The 18144-nt window shown below is 37.3% G+C and overlaps 2 protein-coding genes across 4 annotated transcripts in view; one reads left to right on the top strand and one right to left on the bottom strand.

Moving 5' to 3' along the window:
- LOC137972146 (ras-related protein Rac1) overlaps positions 1–7729 on the bottom strand; it is an 8046-nt gene extending 317 nt beyond the window's left edge. The window contains exons 1-6 of the mRNA XM_068818983.1: positions 7505–7729; positions 7090–7161; positions 6807–6877; positions 4470–4516; positions 3992–4054; positions 1–3150 (exon numbers count right to left, since the gene is read on the bottom strand). The exon at positions 1–3150 is cut by the window's left edge and continues 317 nt beyond it. Coding sequence (XP_068675084.1) covers positions 2857–3150; positions 3992–4054; positions 4470–4516; positions 6807–6877; positions 7090–7161; positions 7505–7539 — 582 coding nt within the window. The 5' untranslated portion in view covers positions 7540–7729 and the 3' untranslated portion in view covers positions 1–2856. The remainder of the gene's footprint in view (positions 3151–3991; positions 4055–4469; positions 4517–6806; positions 6878–7089; positions 7162–7504) is intronic.
- Positions 7730–8797: 1068 nt separating this feature from the next.
- LOC137970543 (DNA ligase 1-like) overlaps positions 8798–18144 on the top strand; it is a 31375-nt gene continuing 22028 nt past the window's right edge. Inside the window, exons 1-11 of one of the 3 annotated variants that reach the window (XM_068817063.1) lie at positions 8798–8937; positions 9050–9124; positions 12153–12487; positions 13191–13249; positions 13719–14103; positions 15525–15612; positions 15819–15938; positions 16903–16959; positions 17560–17656; positions 17755–17830; positions 17913–17977. In XM_068817063.1, the coding sequence (XP_068673164.1) occupies positions 8822–8937; positions 9050–9124; positions 12153–12487; positions 13191–13249; positions 13719–14103; positions 15525–15612; positions 15819–15938; positions 16903–16959; positions 17560–17656; positions 17755–17830; positions 17913–17977 (1473 nt within the window). In that variant the 5' untranslated portion in view covers positions 8798–8821. Of the gene's footprint in view, positions 8938–9049; positions 9125–12152; positions 12488–13190; positions 13250–13652; positions 14104–15524; positions 15613–15818; positions 15939–16902; positions 16960–17559; positions 17657–17754; positions 17831–17912; positions 17978–18144 lie in introns of all 3 variants that reach the window. The other 2 variants (XM_068817065.1, XM_068817064.1) reach the window with 2 other exon arrangements.

Below are 18144 nucleotides of genomic sequence, written 5' to 3' on the forward strand. Positions count from 1 at the left end.
ATGAAATGGTTTTTCTTGAGCAGAAAAACAAAAGCCTTAAAATTCTAAAATGCAATTATGAGGGAAATCAAGATATTTCTTGTTTAAAACACAAAAATATATTTTTTTGGATCCAGATCTTTGGGTTCTGTTATTTCTAGGTAAATGAACACTTTGAAACTGTTCTCAATGGCAACTTATGGAAAGAATCGTTTTGAGAGATACCCTGAACTCAACTAAAAGAAGTGTATTCTAGTGGGTGTTGCTTAAGCTGGTGCTAGGATGCAATGTTTTGCTTGAGAAAACTGGATTGTTTAACAAAAAAATTGGGCATGACTGTTCTAAATTACTGGAAACATTGAAAAATTCAGCCTGTCACTGGATAGACCGTATTCATAAATGGCGGCCAAGAAATATACTTTTGTCTTTTTGATAATTATCCTCCATAGCCTCACTTTGGAGCAAAATTTTTTGAATTTTGTTCATCCTAACGAGGCTAGTGTGGATGATTAGCATAAAAACAAAAGAATGATCTCTTAGCCACCATTTATGAATACAGTGTATGGAGCACTCCAATAGAACTTTTTACAGTTATGTACTAAGTTACCTGGCCTTTAAATGAAAGTGAGGCTGGAGTTTACCTTGTTATGATACACACCTCCCTGCTTTTCTTCTGTTAACCCTTTGATGTCCAAACTGGCCTAGACCGGCCAGACTGGCCAAAACCGGCCTATCTAATGCCAGACGATTTTACTCGACAATGGGGAGCCCCTGGGAGTCAATGGGTTAATGTTGTTCTCACACTAATGAGTTGGACTTCACATAAGAAAAGCAGCGAGGTCTCTATCAAAACACAGTTAAATCTAGCCTCACTTTCATTCATGGGCCAGGCAACTAAGCACACAACTGTAAAATGATTTATAAAATATTGGTATGTCAATCAAAATTGTGTGCCACTGTGTTAATTAATTCACAAAACAGTACCTTTCAAAAATTTTGACTTCAAGTGGGAATTCTATCATTGGAGGGATCAGCACCCTTGGGTCCATCTCCTCATCTAACTTCCCTTTCATCATCCTAACTCACATATCTGAATAATTTTTCAAGGATGTTTCAGGTTGTGCCTCTATATTTTGACTTACGGAACTCTATGAATTTTAACGCAGCCAACTCTGCATTGTAAATACCAAAAAATGTTGCAATTAACAAAAATACTGACAAAACAGACCAAGAAAACCATAGGAGAAAACACAAAAATTAATAAATTTCATGCAAATTTCACCAGTAAATGGATTGTTACGGAGTCACCAAAACAAGATCACCATCTTGAAAATTTACTCCTCAGCAAAAACACAACTCATGGAAAAACCTGAATTGTATGAGTGAGCAAAAAAGGCTCCAGTATCTTTTATTACAGTGTGATATGACATGGGTTCTTGATTACACTGTGCTATAATGCAAGCACTGCTTGCAACGGTTTATGCGATCCAGCCACATTATCTTGCATTTTACATGTGCATATCAATCTTTCTTAATTAACACCACCACTAAAATGCACTGGACATCTGACACTCACACAATACAAAATTAATATTTTTACAAAGGTTTCATCTTGCATCACTTCCATTAACTGGTACAAAACACTAAAATTCCTAATGGAATCTTGGTCTTCTAATTTGTCAATACCTTAAGCATTTATTCACCTTGTATATTGCTTTTCTACTGAAGACTATGGGACAATACTCAAGAGAGTATTTTTCTTTTAATGTTGGACATTTTCATGCTGACAAGCACTACTTTTCATGAACAAGACAAAAAGTCTCCTGAGTATTGCCACATGATTTGTATTTGAAAAAGAAAACACATGAGCGAATAAGGTCTACTCCTAACCAAGGGATGCAGCTCTCAAATGATGGCTCACCGAGAAACCCAGTCAGTTATCACATACAAAGTCAACCTTACATTGTGTCGGTTAAATTAATCTCTTTAAGCAAGTTAACTAGCTACTAGCACCCACCACTTAGCAACATCCCTGATAACCAAAAAAAATGTACTTATTAATCGTGGTGGATATCTTCTGAGAAAACTCATCTCAAAAGGCTGGGGTAAGAATAAAACACTTTACTGTTAGCATTAGCAACAGAAGGAGTTTCAAGACCAAGATTCCTGCATTTTTTATAATTAGCAGCCCTACAATCTTCATTACTACTTTTGCCTTGAGTATAATGACAAAAAAATTGGAGCAAATCAAACCAGAAAAAATTGTTAAAATTTAGGTGCAAAGCAATAACATTAAATTTGTTTTAACAGAAAATCATTCACTTTCACACTTCAAAACACAACTGCACATAATCTCAAGGAAAAAAATGCTTATTTGTTTTTCTCTGTACTCACTAAAAGAACCGCAGCCTCTTGGGACAAAAGTTAGCAAAATCTATTCAATTATTATTACCTAGGTGTTGAAAACCAAGGCACAAACTACAAACTCTTGCATTAAATTGAATATAAGGAGCTTCTAGTCAAAACTTTCATTGGAATTTTTAAAACTTCAATATGGCAATCAAAACAAATCCCTCAAGTATACAAGTCAGGGTATCAGAAGAACTGGCACTATTGTTTCGTAAGCGTCATCAGGAGTTAGAGATTAATCATAGAAATGTCCATCTTCAAAGGCATTAAACTAACATGCCAAAAACTGCCATTTGTGCACAGAAGCACACCAACCCATGAAAAAAAAACCAAAATGTTAGATCTAGTCCGAACTCAAGTAGTCACTTGCCAAGAGGAAAAAGGCCTAACATTTTCAAAGATCAAAATTGTAAAGGAATCAATGATAAATGCAACTAAATCTCGACCTTGATCAAGTCAGACTGGAATTTATAATAACTGGCACATTCCTTTCTTCTTCTTTGGCTTTATCTGAGGGCACAGAACCGCTCTGATTGCTTCATCAAAAACTGTTTTCAGTCCTTTTTGCGTAAGAGCTGAACATTCAAGGTATTTTTGAGCACTAATCTCTTTGGCCATCTTCAAGCCATCTGTGTACAATATAGGTGATACCTTCTTCTCTTTCAATTTTTCAATCGTTTCCTTGTCATCACGTAAATCAAGCTTGGTGCCGACTAAGATGATTGGAGTACATGGACAGTGATGGCTAACTTCTGGGTACCACTAAAAAGGAAATACATTTTTAGCTGTTACAATGAAATAATATGTGATAAAATAAAAAAGAGTCAGAGATGTATCCAGAGTGCCTCATTGCATCCTGGGACGCATTCGTTTTTCTTTTGGACACATAGAATATAGAACAAAGGCTCCAATTGGACGCAGAAAAAAATTGAATGCTTATGCAAATTACAAACACCAGGAAAAACATGCGAAAGGAAATTCTCACTACAGAGAAATGATTGAGTTCCTTAAATTTCCATGTAAGCTGTTATTTTCGGATTTTTGTGGTCAAATGATTTCATTTTGTCAGTCTTGTGTTTGAATTCCCACAGGTTGCGTGACATGATCTGAGCTGTTTTTCAGGCAAGACAATCGGCAACACTTTCGTTCTGCCAATGATAATTCAACATTTAAGTTGAAGCTCAGTTTGTTGCATGTTTTCCAAGCGAGTGTCAAGCATTGGTTTGTTTATCATAAGCGAAATGACAGAGAATCCAACAGCGAAGTATGCTAAATTTTTGTTTTGTGCAACCCTGTTCATATCTGCAGTTCAATATATGATTGATCATTTTGTTCGTTAATAGTAAGCCTTTGGGCCTCCTGGGAGTGCCACTTCAGACTTTGCTCTCTCTCTCACATTGGGCAACTTTACTTGTTAATAAATGACAATGGACCCAGAATTTAACAAAATGCTTGGATAATTCAATAATCTGTTAAAGCTATACTGGAGATGATAATGAAGGGAAAATAAAATAAACAACTTTTAAAGACTTTTTTTAACCTACCCCAGAAAACTGGCTTGGTTCTACATAATGTTATTATAATCACCCTTTTAAATCATTACCTTTGCTCGAACATTTTCATATGATGCTGGGCTTATAACAGAAAAGCATATGAGAAAAACATCCTAAAAAGAGAAAAACAAAGGCAACTTATTCAACACATTGACCATTCCCTTTCAAATTTCACCAGTAGCACTTTCTTATTTGTTAATCTCAAGTGCCATCAAAAAGTAGCTCAGACTACCCACAAAAAAACACCACCTACTTTGTTGTCAGCTTCTCTACTTCACCACTGTTACAGAGATTTAATTTTCCTTAACTTTCAGCCCCTACATTTCCAACCCAGACATCTAATGCAAGAGCTACTGACGACCTTGTTAATCCAAACTTAAACCAAAATGAAACCCATGGCAAGACCACTTTAGTTCGAATGGCATGGGCTATCTTTTTCAACAGAATTTTGATCAAAGACTAGTTTACAATAAAATGACCCCAGCCTAATGCCTTCATGTAAAGGTGATGTTAATTGCAAAGACTTACTGTTTGTGGGTAAGAGAGGGGCCTCAGTCTGTCATAATCCTCTTGGCCTGCAAGCAAGAATAAATCTCACTCTTTCAATGGATAATAATATTTACTATATCACTATACAATCTAAAATCCTATTTATTATAATGAGTATCTTTTAGATACTTACTGTACAGTCTGCTCAAGAGTATGTTGCCACCCTCTCCCAAGACTAGCCTCTTTTCTCCAAAGAGCAGGGAAAATCTGAACTACTTCCAAGGGAACACAACAATGAAACGTGCTTCATGCCATGTAAATGTTTTGCAAGGCAAAATCATTTAATTTTCACATATACTTTGCAGGATAGGTTCACCTCATCAATTTCAATGCATATCACTTTTAATATCCAGTAAGTGCCTTCCATGTTTTTACATTTGCCTTTTTCAAAAGACTGTCAATAGCTCACTTTCGATAATTATATTAAAATACCGTCTAAACAGAAGGCATCATCTAGAGGCTCTGGGGAATAAACTCATACAAATCCTTACATTTATTCCTAGAGCTTCAAGATGATTTCTTTTGTTTAGGACTGAATTTTAATATATCAAAATTGGTCTATTGCATTGAAGTCTCTCTATTCAATGAGTTTCCACCTCTCAGAGTGACACAAAGAGACGTCCATATAACTTCCTGTAATTTCAATAATTCATGTTAAATCCTTTTGAGTCTTTGGTGTTCACAAATATGGATATATAGCACACTCAGATAAGTGACAACTGAGCGCTGGTCAATGGCCAGCACCTCTAGATGTTCAAAGGTCACATAACACTACCAGGTCTTCAGATAAGTCACTACCTGTCTGACAGTTTAATCTCTGAAAAGATTTTAGTATTTATTCATGAGCCCATATGGGAATACGCATACTCTAAGCACATATTATAGAGGATAGTACATGGCCGCGTGGAGATATGAAATTTCTCTTCGAGTGTTCAAAAATATCTCACAAGTGAGTGTTTTCAATACGAGAAGAGAAATTTGCCATGTGATATTCTATTTATTGTATATAAACACCAATGAAATACTAAATGATTTCAGGAAAGGCATCAAAAGGTGCGATTCTTATATGTAACCATAGCAACAGTCATCTTTTCACATGAGAAGATATACTGTTTTCGCAAGAAAGCTCACTTGGTATTTCATTGGTGTTTATATAATAAAAGCACTTCTGTTCAGAAATGCACCAAATTAGATATACGCCCAATTTTGACATCAAACACAAAGTGTCCCATTAAGTCTAAGCCTTTGCTACAATAAGGTTACAAAGGTAAAGGTTACTGATATTTTTAGGTTTGGGTAAATGCAGCTGTTTATTCTTTAATTAACTTGAGGAGCAGCAGTTGGGGGACACTTTGCGGTGTTGAGTGTCTGTTTTCCGAGGCACAACTGATGTTGGAGTTGGGGAGAAGAACAAGGGGACACTTCACGGCACTTACATGTACTGAAATCCACATGCATCTAATTTAGGGATATTTAACAATTATCCTGCGAAATTGCATGGAATATCGCCTGATACTTAGCCGACGAGGTTGTAGGCTGAGTTGGCTAAAATCAGGCGATATTCCGCTAGATTGAGGATAATTTTGTTTTATTATTCAACACATTGATGACAAAGCACAATTTTCTAAGTTTCTTAGAAAAAGAAGCTGGAAAAACTACCATTTTTCTCCGTGACACACAAACTTACTTTTATCGCAGGATATCTGTTGAGTATGCACGACGAATATAGATTGAGTGCGCTATGGCATTGTCACAATCTCTTGAACAATAAATCGATCGGCACATAAGTACAGGTCATGTGAAGTACCTTTACTACCCTGGATAGTTACATACCCATTGGACTGAATTTGAATAACTGGGGGCGGGTGGCAGTTTTGTAAAAGGCTTTTTGGGTCCAAAAAGTTTTGAACTTTCGAGGTCTTATGACTGTGATTGCATAATCAACTTTATGAATGCTAAATTCATTTTGGTGAACATGAAATGAACAATCTGGGCAATCTGGGGTTTTTGTATTACTGTGTCAAATTCACTAACACTCAAATTCTTCAACACAAAGAATAATACTGCCTATGTTGATGAGCCACTTTCTAATCACATGTGACGTTTGTAACATCTCCTCCACAATATTATAATTTGTCAAATCATTTTGTAAGTTGTTGGAAACAAAATTTGACCCGTGTTATGGTATATAGTTAATGTACTATCGATTTGTTAATTGGCATTTTTGAGGATTCGTCTGAAGAATTTCGTCAGTATCATTTAGTTGATTCCATAAAGCTGACACCGTTACACGAATTGTCAAGAGCTGAGATTTACCCGCTGTGTCCCACAATCCTAGGTTGATCGGCTTTCCATCGACCATCACGTTTGCAGAATAGTTATCAAACCTTGCAATTAGAGAGAAACAAATTTTGATTAGTCCGATTTACAATAATCGTAGACGACAACATATAATTACAAACAATTCATTTACGGACGTTTAATAAGTCGAAATACAAAAGAAAAGTACTCGGGTGATTTGCGAAAGAAAAACAAGCGGTCGTGTAAAATAACGGAGATATGATCAAACAACATACGTAACTCAAGCTGAAATACTTACACAGTAGGAATATACTCCCCCGGAAAGGCATTTGTAGTGTAGCTGATGAGTAAACACGTTTTACCAACGGCTCTAGGATGAAAAAAGGTACAAATATTTTAGCAAATAGCTCACTGATTACCAAAATATTCGTAAACATCCGATATTTCTTGAATTATGCCCAAAACAAGAGGACAAATTCTCCTGATCCTTGTTCTCAAAGATCGCGGGACAACGCCGGCAAATCGTGGAAAGAATCGTGGCATCGGACTCTAAAATAACTCTATCAGCGGCGACCAAGAAGTAAAACATAAAGTAAAAGGCGTTTGTGGTTCTAAGTACCATAGTACGGAGGATCATACGAAATTTGACGAAATATAGAGAGAAGGATCCGTATAGTCAATTTAAGAATCCAAACTGAAAGAGTTCACATTACCCGTCTCCCACAACCACGCATTTGATGGCCTGCATTACGGCGTCGAGCTCCTTTCAAATCCAAAACAAATCCTTAACAATCGAACGACTGTTCCTCGACAACCAAGAAGGAAACTTTGGATTGGTATACTTATGACAAAACTGCAATTTCTTCGAGATCCAAACGGAAGTTACAGCGATCGAAGAAACCAAGAAGCCCGCCCGCTTTATATGTGCTTAGAACCTCGCCTCGCCACACCCTCTTTATATATGCGACCCCCAGCGAAGGGGCCAAAAATAGAGTATTTTAAAGGTCTTTGCCCTACTTTCGCTGAAACAGCAAAACACCATTGAGGGAAATAAGTTGAGATTTAGCACGCTTGTGACCATAGCGATCTGATTAGAATATCTGTAAAAGGAGATTTTTTTAAATGGATGCATGAAAGTGTTTTTAACCTTGATAAAGATTTTTAAGACTTGAAACGAAATGAAAGATTGAAAACATCGCTCCTTTGTGAAGTCAGAGACAATTTCAGTTTTCATTCGCAAGCAAGGAACCAACAAGAAGCTTAGTTTTGTCCTATTTTCCTTGTTCCCGTGCATGGTTGGTACCTAAATCTTAAAACAAGGATATTGCATGAGTGAGTTGTTCGTTTCCAGGTCTATGGCTCACCATATGAGGTTCTGATTCTAGCTCTTCCCGCTTACCAAAAACCAACCTTTGATTGGTTTGATCTCCTTTTGTTTGGTTTTTATTTGATTTTGAATGTAAATAATAAGGAGAGCACTGGTGCTCGGTTGTTACGAAGCCGGGAAGTTCTTTGCAGTGATCATTCTGTGGCTAGGGAATCTGCCAGGAGGGGTTGGAATTAAAATAGAACATTATTCAATTTAAACTGGTGTTACTTGGAAACGAAGACAAAACATCATAAAGAATAAGAGAGTAACAAACATTTTGAGAAGAAAAGACAGGAAATAAGTCGAGAATGAGCTAGAATGATGACAGAACCATAAGAACACAAGCACACGCAATGGGGGTCCGAAGGCAATTAAGATTAATAAGGAAGAATATCAAGATAAGTTGGAAATTGTGTTCTATGTTTCACTGCCAAGGGCTCAAAAACCGGAATAAATCGCTTAAGTCTTTAGATTGACCAAAAAAGTAATATTGCGCACAATTTAACGATGTCTCCGAGGAAATTGTTGCACTGACCGCCCAACCTACCCTTCCCTAATGGCAATATCTGGACCGAGAAAGACTGGTCACGGTTCACTTGAAAAGACGCCCAGGACTTGCGCCCAGGACACCTCTTCGACGGAGGGAAAGAAATTGGCGCGAATGATAGTGATTGTTTTAGCGCGGAGATGCGTTTTGCTCAATCAAAGTTTATTTTTTCTTCATATTTGGAAAACGAGTAACCGAGTAAATACCTCAATGGCTCAGAGAGGGATAACGTAAGTTTGACGTACTTATTGTAAGCGTTTGTGATAAGTAAATCAGTGTGTTGTAAAGGACCGGAGATTCGATCGCGCTCTGTCCTCATATTTTAAAAAAATATCTTTGCAGCGCTTTCTTTTCTCCAACCACGAACGGTATAGCGAAGAGCAAAAGCGGTGGAAGAAGTGAGAAGGATCCAACCAGGTTTGTTCCTTCAAGTGCTTTGAAATCTGGTGGAAAATACTGCTGTTAACGTTGTTATCCGTCAATGAACTCTTTCTTGTAATTGTCATCAGACTCTATATTATAATAATAATCTTTAATACTTATAGAGCGCATAACTCTATATGAATATAATCTTATGCGCAAAATTTACAACAATATAATATATAAAAAATAAAATACAACAATGATCTCAAGAATATGATTACAAGATCAGAATAAATACAAATGTAAAAAATATATACAAATAATTGTACTAACTAGTATAATAAAAGAAATTAAAATTAAAATAAAAGTAAAAGTCAATTATAAGCTGTTTTGAACAGAAACGTTTTTAACAGAGATTTAAATTTCTTAAAATCTTGTTCCTTACGAATACTCTTTGTTAAATTGTTCCATACTGTGGGGGCTGCTACACAGAATACCCGATCTCCTAATGTTTTCCTTGTCTTAATTGTTGGGAAATTTAGAAACAGTCCATTGTTGGAGCGAAGGTTATATTGAGTGTTAGATCTAATGTTTATAAGTTCTTTTAAATACTCTGGTGATTGTCCATAAATTGATTTGAAAGTAAGTATGGCTATCTTGAATAGTACTAGATTTCTATCCCATATGAACCATGTGAGCGTTAGCCCTACTGATGGAAATGGGCCCACACAAGGACAGAGAAAAACTCTGACTAGGGTGGGAATTGAACCCACGACCTTCAGGTTAGATCACTGCTGCTCTACCGACTGAGCTACAAGGTCAGACGGAAGCAGGCCGTAGGAACTGAAGATGTTAAAGTCACGGCAATTAACATGTATAAGTACAAGGAAAGGTTCATTTATACAAACGCTGGCCGTGTAGCACTTATTTTTTTAAACAGAGTTACCTGGAGAGAGTGTAGTGTAACGTAAAGTGCTAGATTTAGCCCCACTGATGGAAACATCTTCAACATCTTCAACATCTTTAACATCTTTAACATCTTCAACATCTTTAACATCTTCAGTTCCCACGGCCTGCTCCCGTCTGACCTTGTAGCTCAGTCGGTAGAGCGGCGGAGATCTAACCCGAAGGTTGTGGGTTCAATTCCCACCCTGGTCAGAGTTTTTCTCTGTCCTTGTGTGGGCCCAGTTCCATCAGTAGGGCTAATGCTCACATGGTTCATATGGGATAGAAATCTAGCACTTTACGTTACACTACACTCTCTCCAGTTAACTCTGTTTAAAAACATAAGTGCTACACAGCCAACGTTTGTATAAACGAACCTCTCCTTGTATCTTGAAATAGTACTCTATATTTGACGGGAAGCAAGTGAAATGTTTTAAGTACTGGAGTTATATGATAGGTCCGTGGTGTATATGTTATCTGAAGGTCGCAAATAATATTTTCCATCACTTATGCGGGCATGGAGTAACCAAAGCTTTCCTAAAAAAATGTAACACCCTCCAAAACTTAACTTACAACCTGTGCTTCATTCCAGGGGTATAATCCTAGGAAATATATTGATGGCTGATAACCTTGTTTTAGGCCAGCACCTTTTTCAAGGGTAGAGTAGGGTGGTTTGGTTCCATTCTCTTGAGATCTAGGAGGCAATGGTGTATAAATGTACAAATACTGGCTGATGAACAAAAGAAAGTAATGAGATCTATTGGTTTCTTTCATTCACCAACAATTGGCAGTGATTGTAAAGTAATGATGTTAATAGTCCAGAAGGTACTGTCTCATGCTGAGTTAGCATCAACTAATATGCTGTAAATGAAAGCTAGTGTAATACACAGAACATTCTAGATTCATCTACAGTTCTTATATGAGCAGAAAATTTTACTAATGAGTGTTGAGTTAATGGGGCTAAATGTAATTTAGGCAAGGTTAAACTCAAGACAATGCTGGCCAATGGTCTCTTCCTCAAGTTAGGCGGGCGTCCCCTAGGGTTTTGCAGGGCCTCAGTAAATTTACAGCTTCCCCATTGACGTCAACCATTTTGCTCTTGTTGTGCCTCTTGCACAGTTGCCGAAAAAACTTTGCTCCCGTCCCTCCCTTCCCCTCGGGTAAGTATTGGTAAGCTTTCAACATTCCACTGAGTATTCAGTGTGACGGTGCCTGGGTGGTTGCCGCTCACAGGGTTGTCATGGTTACCCTTCGCGCGTGCTTGCGGCTCCCCCACAGACCTTACAGGCACCTTCTCCACACTCATCTATTGGCGATGAGTTTAATTGATGGTTGCTCCAACTAGAGTGAAATAGTAATAAACATGTATGCTGCAGAATACCAGTGCTTTCCCCTTTACAGCAATGACCACCTATACTTTTAATAATTATGGCTGACTACTGAAATCACTAAACTGTTTGCACCCCGACAACAATGATCAATAGCATTTGAATTTCGACTTGCTCACGTGACCATTTGGAGCACCCCGATTTGTGATGTATCATTCTTGATGTGAATGTCAGGCCGTGGGAAAATAAAGAAACAGACCACAGCTTGAGATGAAGGTGTATGAAGAACTTTCAACTGTATGGAAATGATATGAGGTCACTGATATGGTTCAGAGGAAGGGGAAATGTTTCAAAAGAGTCTATTCAGGAAGTTTCTAGAGACATAGGATTAAAGAACAAAATGAGTGGTCTTACATAGTTTCAAAAATATGGAAGACAATTTATACTGCCTTCGATGTTCCACAACGATTGATAAGAACAACTGAAGAGAGAAGTCAAAATTAATGTTTTCTTTTAATTAATTTGCAACATTACCGTACATGAAATCGTTTTGATTGCCAAATGAAAATAGTTTATTTGTTCTCCACGACTGACATTATGATAATTAAATTAGTGCTATTTTGACGATTCTTATCATTTTGGCAGAGAATTTGAATTTATGTCAACCAAAACAACAACAAGGGATAAAAACTCAACTTATCATTAAAGTGAGACTTCGGTCCCGATTCCAGTGAACACTATTTGTCAAAATTATACTGGTATTAACATACAATTTTACAAAATGACCTTTATTTGATGATAAATTTCAGCAACATTGATGTGATGACAAAATTGAAAGAGGAAACTCCTGTGAAGAATAAATTGAACTCCATTGAATTTGACTCTCCACCAATCAAAAAATCCCGGCAACAGAAAGCACGGCGGATACTTGATGATAGTAGTGATGATGAAAATGTTTCTGGAGTAAGAGGCAAGACTGCAGATCAGCATGATGGGCACGTGTCAACAAAGGAAAATATCGGCATACAAGAACCGCCAAGCTTGTTGAAGAGAAGTGAAATGGAGCATGATGAAGAAAAAGGAAAGCTTATAGAAGTTACCTCTCCTGCAAATGAAAGGACTCTTGTTCCAAAACGAAAGACAGGTATACTGGTACTTAAATTTATCCTTGTAGAATTAAGCTGATTATTAATTAGACTGTGAAATGGTCCAGGAAATATTATTGCAGTTCTCTGTCTTTTGAATGTTGTTAATTTGAATGAAACCCATGAATATCCACTTTCCCGTACTTGCTCCATTAGCATGGATACATAAAAGGCTGGTAGGAGTTATAGTCTCCTGTGTTAACGGGTCAGATTTAAACCCACAGTTACACTCAACAATTTAATGGCTAACCATGTGTCCCCAGCCTAATGTATACAACAATTCCCTACTGCGCATGATCAGAATCCTACAAGAGATTGCCCCTCAAACAAGGTTTACATTATCAGCTCACTTCCCAGAGGATTAGTTGGGTACACCAACATGGCTGCTGTGACATCGTGTGAAAACACTCTATGCAGAAGTTGAAGCATGTAATAATTGTTGAATTTAATTTTTTTCTCTTAATTGATCTGGACTAGTGCCACCAAGGATCAACTTTTTTATTGTCACAGTTAGCATTCAGCTGTAATGAATAATGTATGATCAATTTATTATTATACTGCTTGATTTTGAAAGAGATGGCAACCTGCAAGACTTGTTGACAATCCTGCAAGACCAGGACAAAAACAATTACTAGTGTTAATAAATGATTATTATTTATTATTTCAAGCCATGCAACATCTCTGAATTTGGTTTGTTCACAGCAAGAAAACCCAGTAAGAGAAAAGCGTTTAGTGATGAAGAATCAGGTGATAAGGAAAAGGTATTAACTGATTTGATGTAAATGGTTCCATCACAAATGCACCTAGCTGCCAAGTTGGGTAGTTCACAGACACTCCAATTAAATAATCTGCAGACTTGCCCAGGCTAGTAATGGTCAGTGAGGTGGCAGACACAACGAGAAAAAATTGCCCACATACTAAGATGCCTGATCTTTTCCCAGGTCCCAGTGGTTTGTGAGAAAAGCCCTTTCCACTTAGTTTCATTACGTCGGTGGGAAATTCCCCAAACCTGATTCAAACCACTCTGACTGTGTCTTTGGTAAGCTTTTCACCAATGTTGGACCAATGTTAGATCACATCATTGATAAGCTTTCCACCAATGTTGGACCAAGGTCAGACTAGCTGATTGGTTTGCATCTCACCAATGTTGTTTCTGTTGACCAGCAGGCTGCTAAAAGAGCAAAATCAGAGAGCACTTCACAGCAAAATGGCATTCTTAATTCTCAAAAGGTTGATGATTTGCATTGTAATGGGAAGAAGATGGATCAGGAAGAAACAGCTAGCTTCTCTGCTGGTGAAGTTTCAGAATCTGATCAAGAAGGAAATGTCCATATGGAAGTAGAATCCAATACTGAGTACAAAACTGAGGCTGGAGATGAGAATAAAACAAAGGGGAATGGTGACAAAACAGGAAGTAGAAATGCAACTGATACACCTGTAGACAAGGGAAAGGGAATTAAGGAGGAAAAAGAGGATAGTAAAGGACAAAGTTCAGAGGAAGAAGAGAGCCATAGCATAAGTAACGATGTTGATGATTCGGATGTGAAGAAGGAGAAGGATGGGAAATACATTACTGGTAAAAAGAACCCTCAAGAATCATTGAGTGATTTTTTTTGTAAGTATAATAATATTTACTTGTGTGGCTGTACAAGGAAACAATCCATTTTAGTATAATTACGTAAAGGTGATTATTGAAAATCCTCTGTACTTATTGGGTGCACTTGAGGTGATTATTATGTGACAATTACAGAGAAGTGGTTTTTTCAAAATGGCAAGCCATTATCTTGAGGTAACAGATGAAGAAAAAAATTATTATTTTGTTAAAGAAAATGCATATTTTTCAAATAATCACCTATGTAATTATACCAAAACAATAATATTCACCCATATTCACCTTGCCTGAGGTGAATAATTAACAATTAGACCTGTAGCCCTCAAGGGCTACTGGTCATTAGCTCACAAGGCGAAGCCGAGAATAAAACGGGAATAAAAGTAAAGAAAGCGTTACGCTTTTCGCTACTCGAGGACTATTACTAATAATCTTCTAGTAGCGTAGTCAATAATATTGCAATGCAGGATTTGCACTATTAGTCCGCTAGTTGGGTGATACTAATTAACAACTATTCACCGAAGTGGAGGTAGCTAGCGGTGGATATTTACCAAGCCGCAAAGCGGCGACGTAAATATCCAACGCTAGCCACCGACACTGAGGTGAATTGGTTTTTTAGTATATACTAAAACAGTGAGATAATATACAACACAAAAAATTAATTTGGATGTTTTCTTCACTTGTCACGGATGCAAATCGGGACGCCATTTTTTCCCGAGTTGCTCGGAGGTAAATAGCACAGGAGCAAGGATCGCACAGTCGGTTAGTGCGCGGCCTTGGTGCAAGAGGTCCTGAGTTCGATTCCCGGATCTTGCATCCTTGTTTCGACTCCTTTCCTTTCCGTGTAGCTGGTAGCTTTAAATACCTGTAAAACGGAGCACTGATGGAGAGGGGGGAGTAAAATGAGCGCACCGTCGACCTCAGGTTTGTCAGTGATTAAAAGTTACTGTTACGAGTTATCGACGTTAAATAAGGTCTACTTTACTTTACTTTACAGGATATTCGGAGTTTGATGAGCCAATCAGCACCCGCGTTCAACGCTATCCACTGTTTTAGTATATACTAATAATACTGGTACATTACATGTGTATTCACCTCATGCTCGGTGAATGTCCCTTACATTTATTATCCCTTATCTTATCCCTCAGTGAATATCCTTTAATACATGTACACTGTACCTTAAGTGACCTTACAATTATTGCCCCTCTTTGTCTCTGCTCCTATGCCTTCTGAAAATTTCAAGTCTGTATGGTTATAGTTTGGTTTGAGGTTTGTCGTAGGTTGTATCCATTCCACTTTAGAGAAGAGGAAGAAAGAAAAAGTTTCTAACTTCTCTGAAGTTCTAATTATGGAAAAATGATTACAACCCAGCAGTTGTCCAGTGCAATTGAATTTCTAATTGAGTATCAATCACAATGTATCCACAGCTCCCAAGAGGTCCAAAAAGGCTGGTAACATCGATGGAAAACCCAGTGAAAAGAAAAAGAGCATCAAACCGGCTCAACCATCAAAGAGGTTAGTTGGGACAACCAACATTATTGATCAAAGCACATTTAATGACTTAATTTCTTCTACCTCGCATTTGCCATTTTCTTTTTTTTAATGCATCTCTTGCCTGTGATTTCAGATAATTATTGCAACATGCTATGTACTTATCTTATTGTGTAATACACGTTGTTAAAAGTTAAACATTTAGCTCACATTGAACCGTGGTTGCATAGCTCAGCAGATAAAGTGGCTGCAGATGAGAACAGCACAGCTTCTGTCAAGCCTACTGAATATTCACCAGATCAGAAAAACTATGACCCAATCAAACATGCTTGTTGGAAACATGGGGAGAAGTAAGTTACTACTGAACAAGATTGCTTCTTTTCATTTGTATTATTATCATCATCATCAATCCGATTTTGATCCGGGTTTATCCCCGTAAACAGTGGTGGCCGGATTTACCTATTATGTAAACAAAAAACTACTTTGTGGTGCTGCTGAGAGCATATTTGTTATTTTTTGATTGATAATTTAGTACCTTTCCTTTGTTATGTTTTATGTTTGAGGACTCTTTTGGAAATCACTTCTCCGGTGAAATTGATCTCCTCAATAAAGATTATTATTATTATTATTATTATTATTATTATTATTATTATTATTATTATTATTTTCCACTCTTATTTTCTAAGACTACTAGTTTCTTTAAAAACCAATTGTCTTTGGTGTCATGTAGAGGTAAAGGTAAAGGTACACCTTATTTAACGTTGGTAATTCCTTGACCCTCTAGAGGGTATTCTCCCAGGAAGCCGACGGTGTGCTCATCTTACCCCTCTCTTTCCATCAGTGCTCCATTTTAAGGATATTTAAAGCTTCTTACGTGACACTGAATGGAAAGAAGTTGGAACAAGGATGTGAGATCCAGGGATCGAACTCTGGACCTCTTGCACCAAGGCCACGCACTAACCAACTGTGCCACCCTTGCTCAGCTCTGCAGTATCTACAGTATCCCTTTTGTCCTAAATCGGACAATTACGCTGCAAGCAAAACGTGCCTCTGAGCCTAATGTATTTTACTTTCAACCCTGCTTCCCTGGTGAAAGACATCTCATGTAGCTGTCTTCTTTAAGGTGGCTGGTCCGTCTTCCTTAGTATTGCAAATTGAGTTAATCTTGTCTCTATTAAAAATACCGAGCACAAGTTTTTATAGGTGTGTATGGTACATTTACATAAGACTAGTTTGCACCCCTTAAAACATGGCTATCTTAACTTGTTTTTATTCTTGCTATTCTTAAGAAGCCTTCTTGTCTCTGTCTTCCAGGGTACCATACTTAGCTGTAGCTAAAACATTTCATGCCATAGAAGACACCTCTGCTAGGTATACTATTGTTTTTTTCTCATACATTTTGCTTTTGCCACTTAACAAATGTTTGAATGCATCGTGAATACTCTAAATTTTGTTTCAGAAATTCAGTTGATTGCAAGACATATTTTGGGTTTTGAAAAGAGTCTAAAATAGTGTGACATAGCCCCTTTAAGGCTGCTTTGCATTCTATACACCATTTTTGACAGGGAAACAGAGATCACCTCTGAAATTACTCAGACGTCAGGCTAGTCTCTTTTGTTTTTCATTAACAAAACTCTGCCAATCCGAAGCTTGTGGTCTGTGCCAATGTTTCTCTTGTTATTCGTAAAATTTGGGGTAATTTCCAACGAAAAGTAGGCAGCGATTTCATGTGCAATAGCTGGCAAAACTCACTTGCTGCCGACTCTTGCAACCCCAATGCAGTTGTTAATTTGTTTTTGTCAACCAATTTTATTAAGGTAAATGAACTATACCATAAGAAACATTTTTTAGCTCAGATGTTTCAAGCAGTATTAACACTTCCTAAGTGACAAAGGGTTAATGCTTGAAACATCAAATTTTTATTTAAACTGTTAAATTATCGTTCTGCATTTACTTTGTTTTTGCATCAAGGTTAAAGATTACATCCATTCTCAGCAACTTCTTCCGTTCAGTGATCGTTCTCTCCCCTGACGATTTATTGCCCTGTGTTTATCTCTGTCTCAATAAGGTGAATAAAATGTTGTATTGTTCAAGGAAAATACTTCTGTAGCTGCCAATAGAACTACATTGTAATTAAACAAACCTGTGTTGTTCTTTTGAATGAAGCTGGCCCCTGCTTATGAAGGGATTGAACTTGGTATTGGAGACAATATTCTTATGAAAGCGGTAGCAGAGTCAACAGGTGCATTGCTTTGTTTAACGTGTCATTTCTTAGGCAGTGATCAAAATGTTTATTTCTAACTTCAATGCGTCTGACTTCCTAGGGAGAAGCTTACAACAGATCAAAGTTGATGTTGGTGAAAAAGGAGATTTGGGGATCGTCGCTGAGGTTTGTTTTCTTATAAATATTAAAGGAACTTAAGCAACTGCAGCGAGAACGTCAAAAATTTGCAAATTTAGTGGGGAAAAACAATAGCTTTGCACGCCCTGGATGTACATTTTTACTTTTGTCCATTTCTTCTCTGTTGTCTGCATTAAAACAACAATGTGAAATAA

The sequence above is a fragment of the Montipora foliosa genome, chromosome 9 (assembly GCF_036669935.1).
Source record: "Montipora foliosa isolate CH-2021 chromosome 9, ASM3666993v2, whole genome shotgun sequence".
Taxonomy (NCBI): domain Eukaryota; kingdom Metazoa; phylum Cnidaria; class Anthozoa; order Scleractinia; family Acroporidae; genus Montipora; species Montipora foliosa.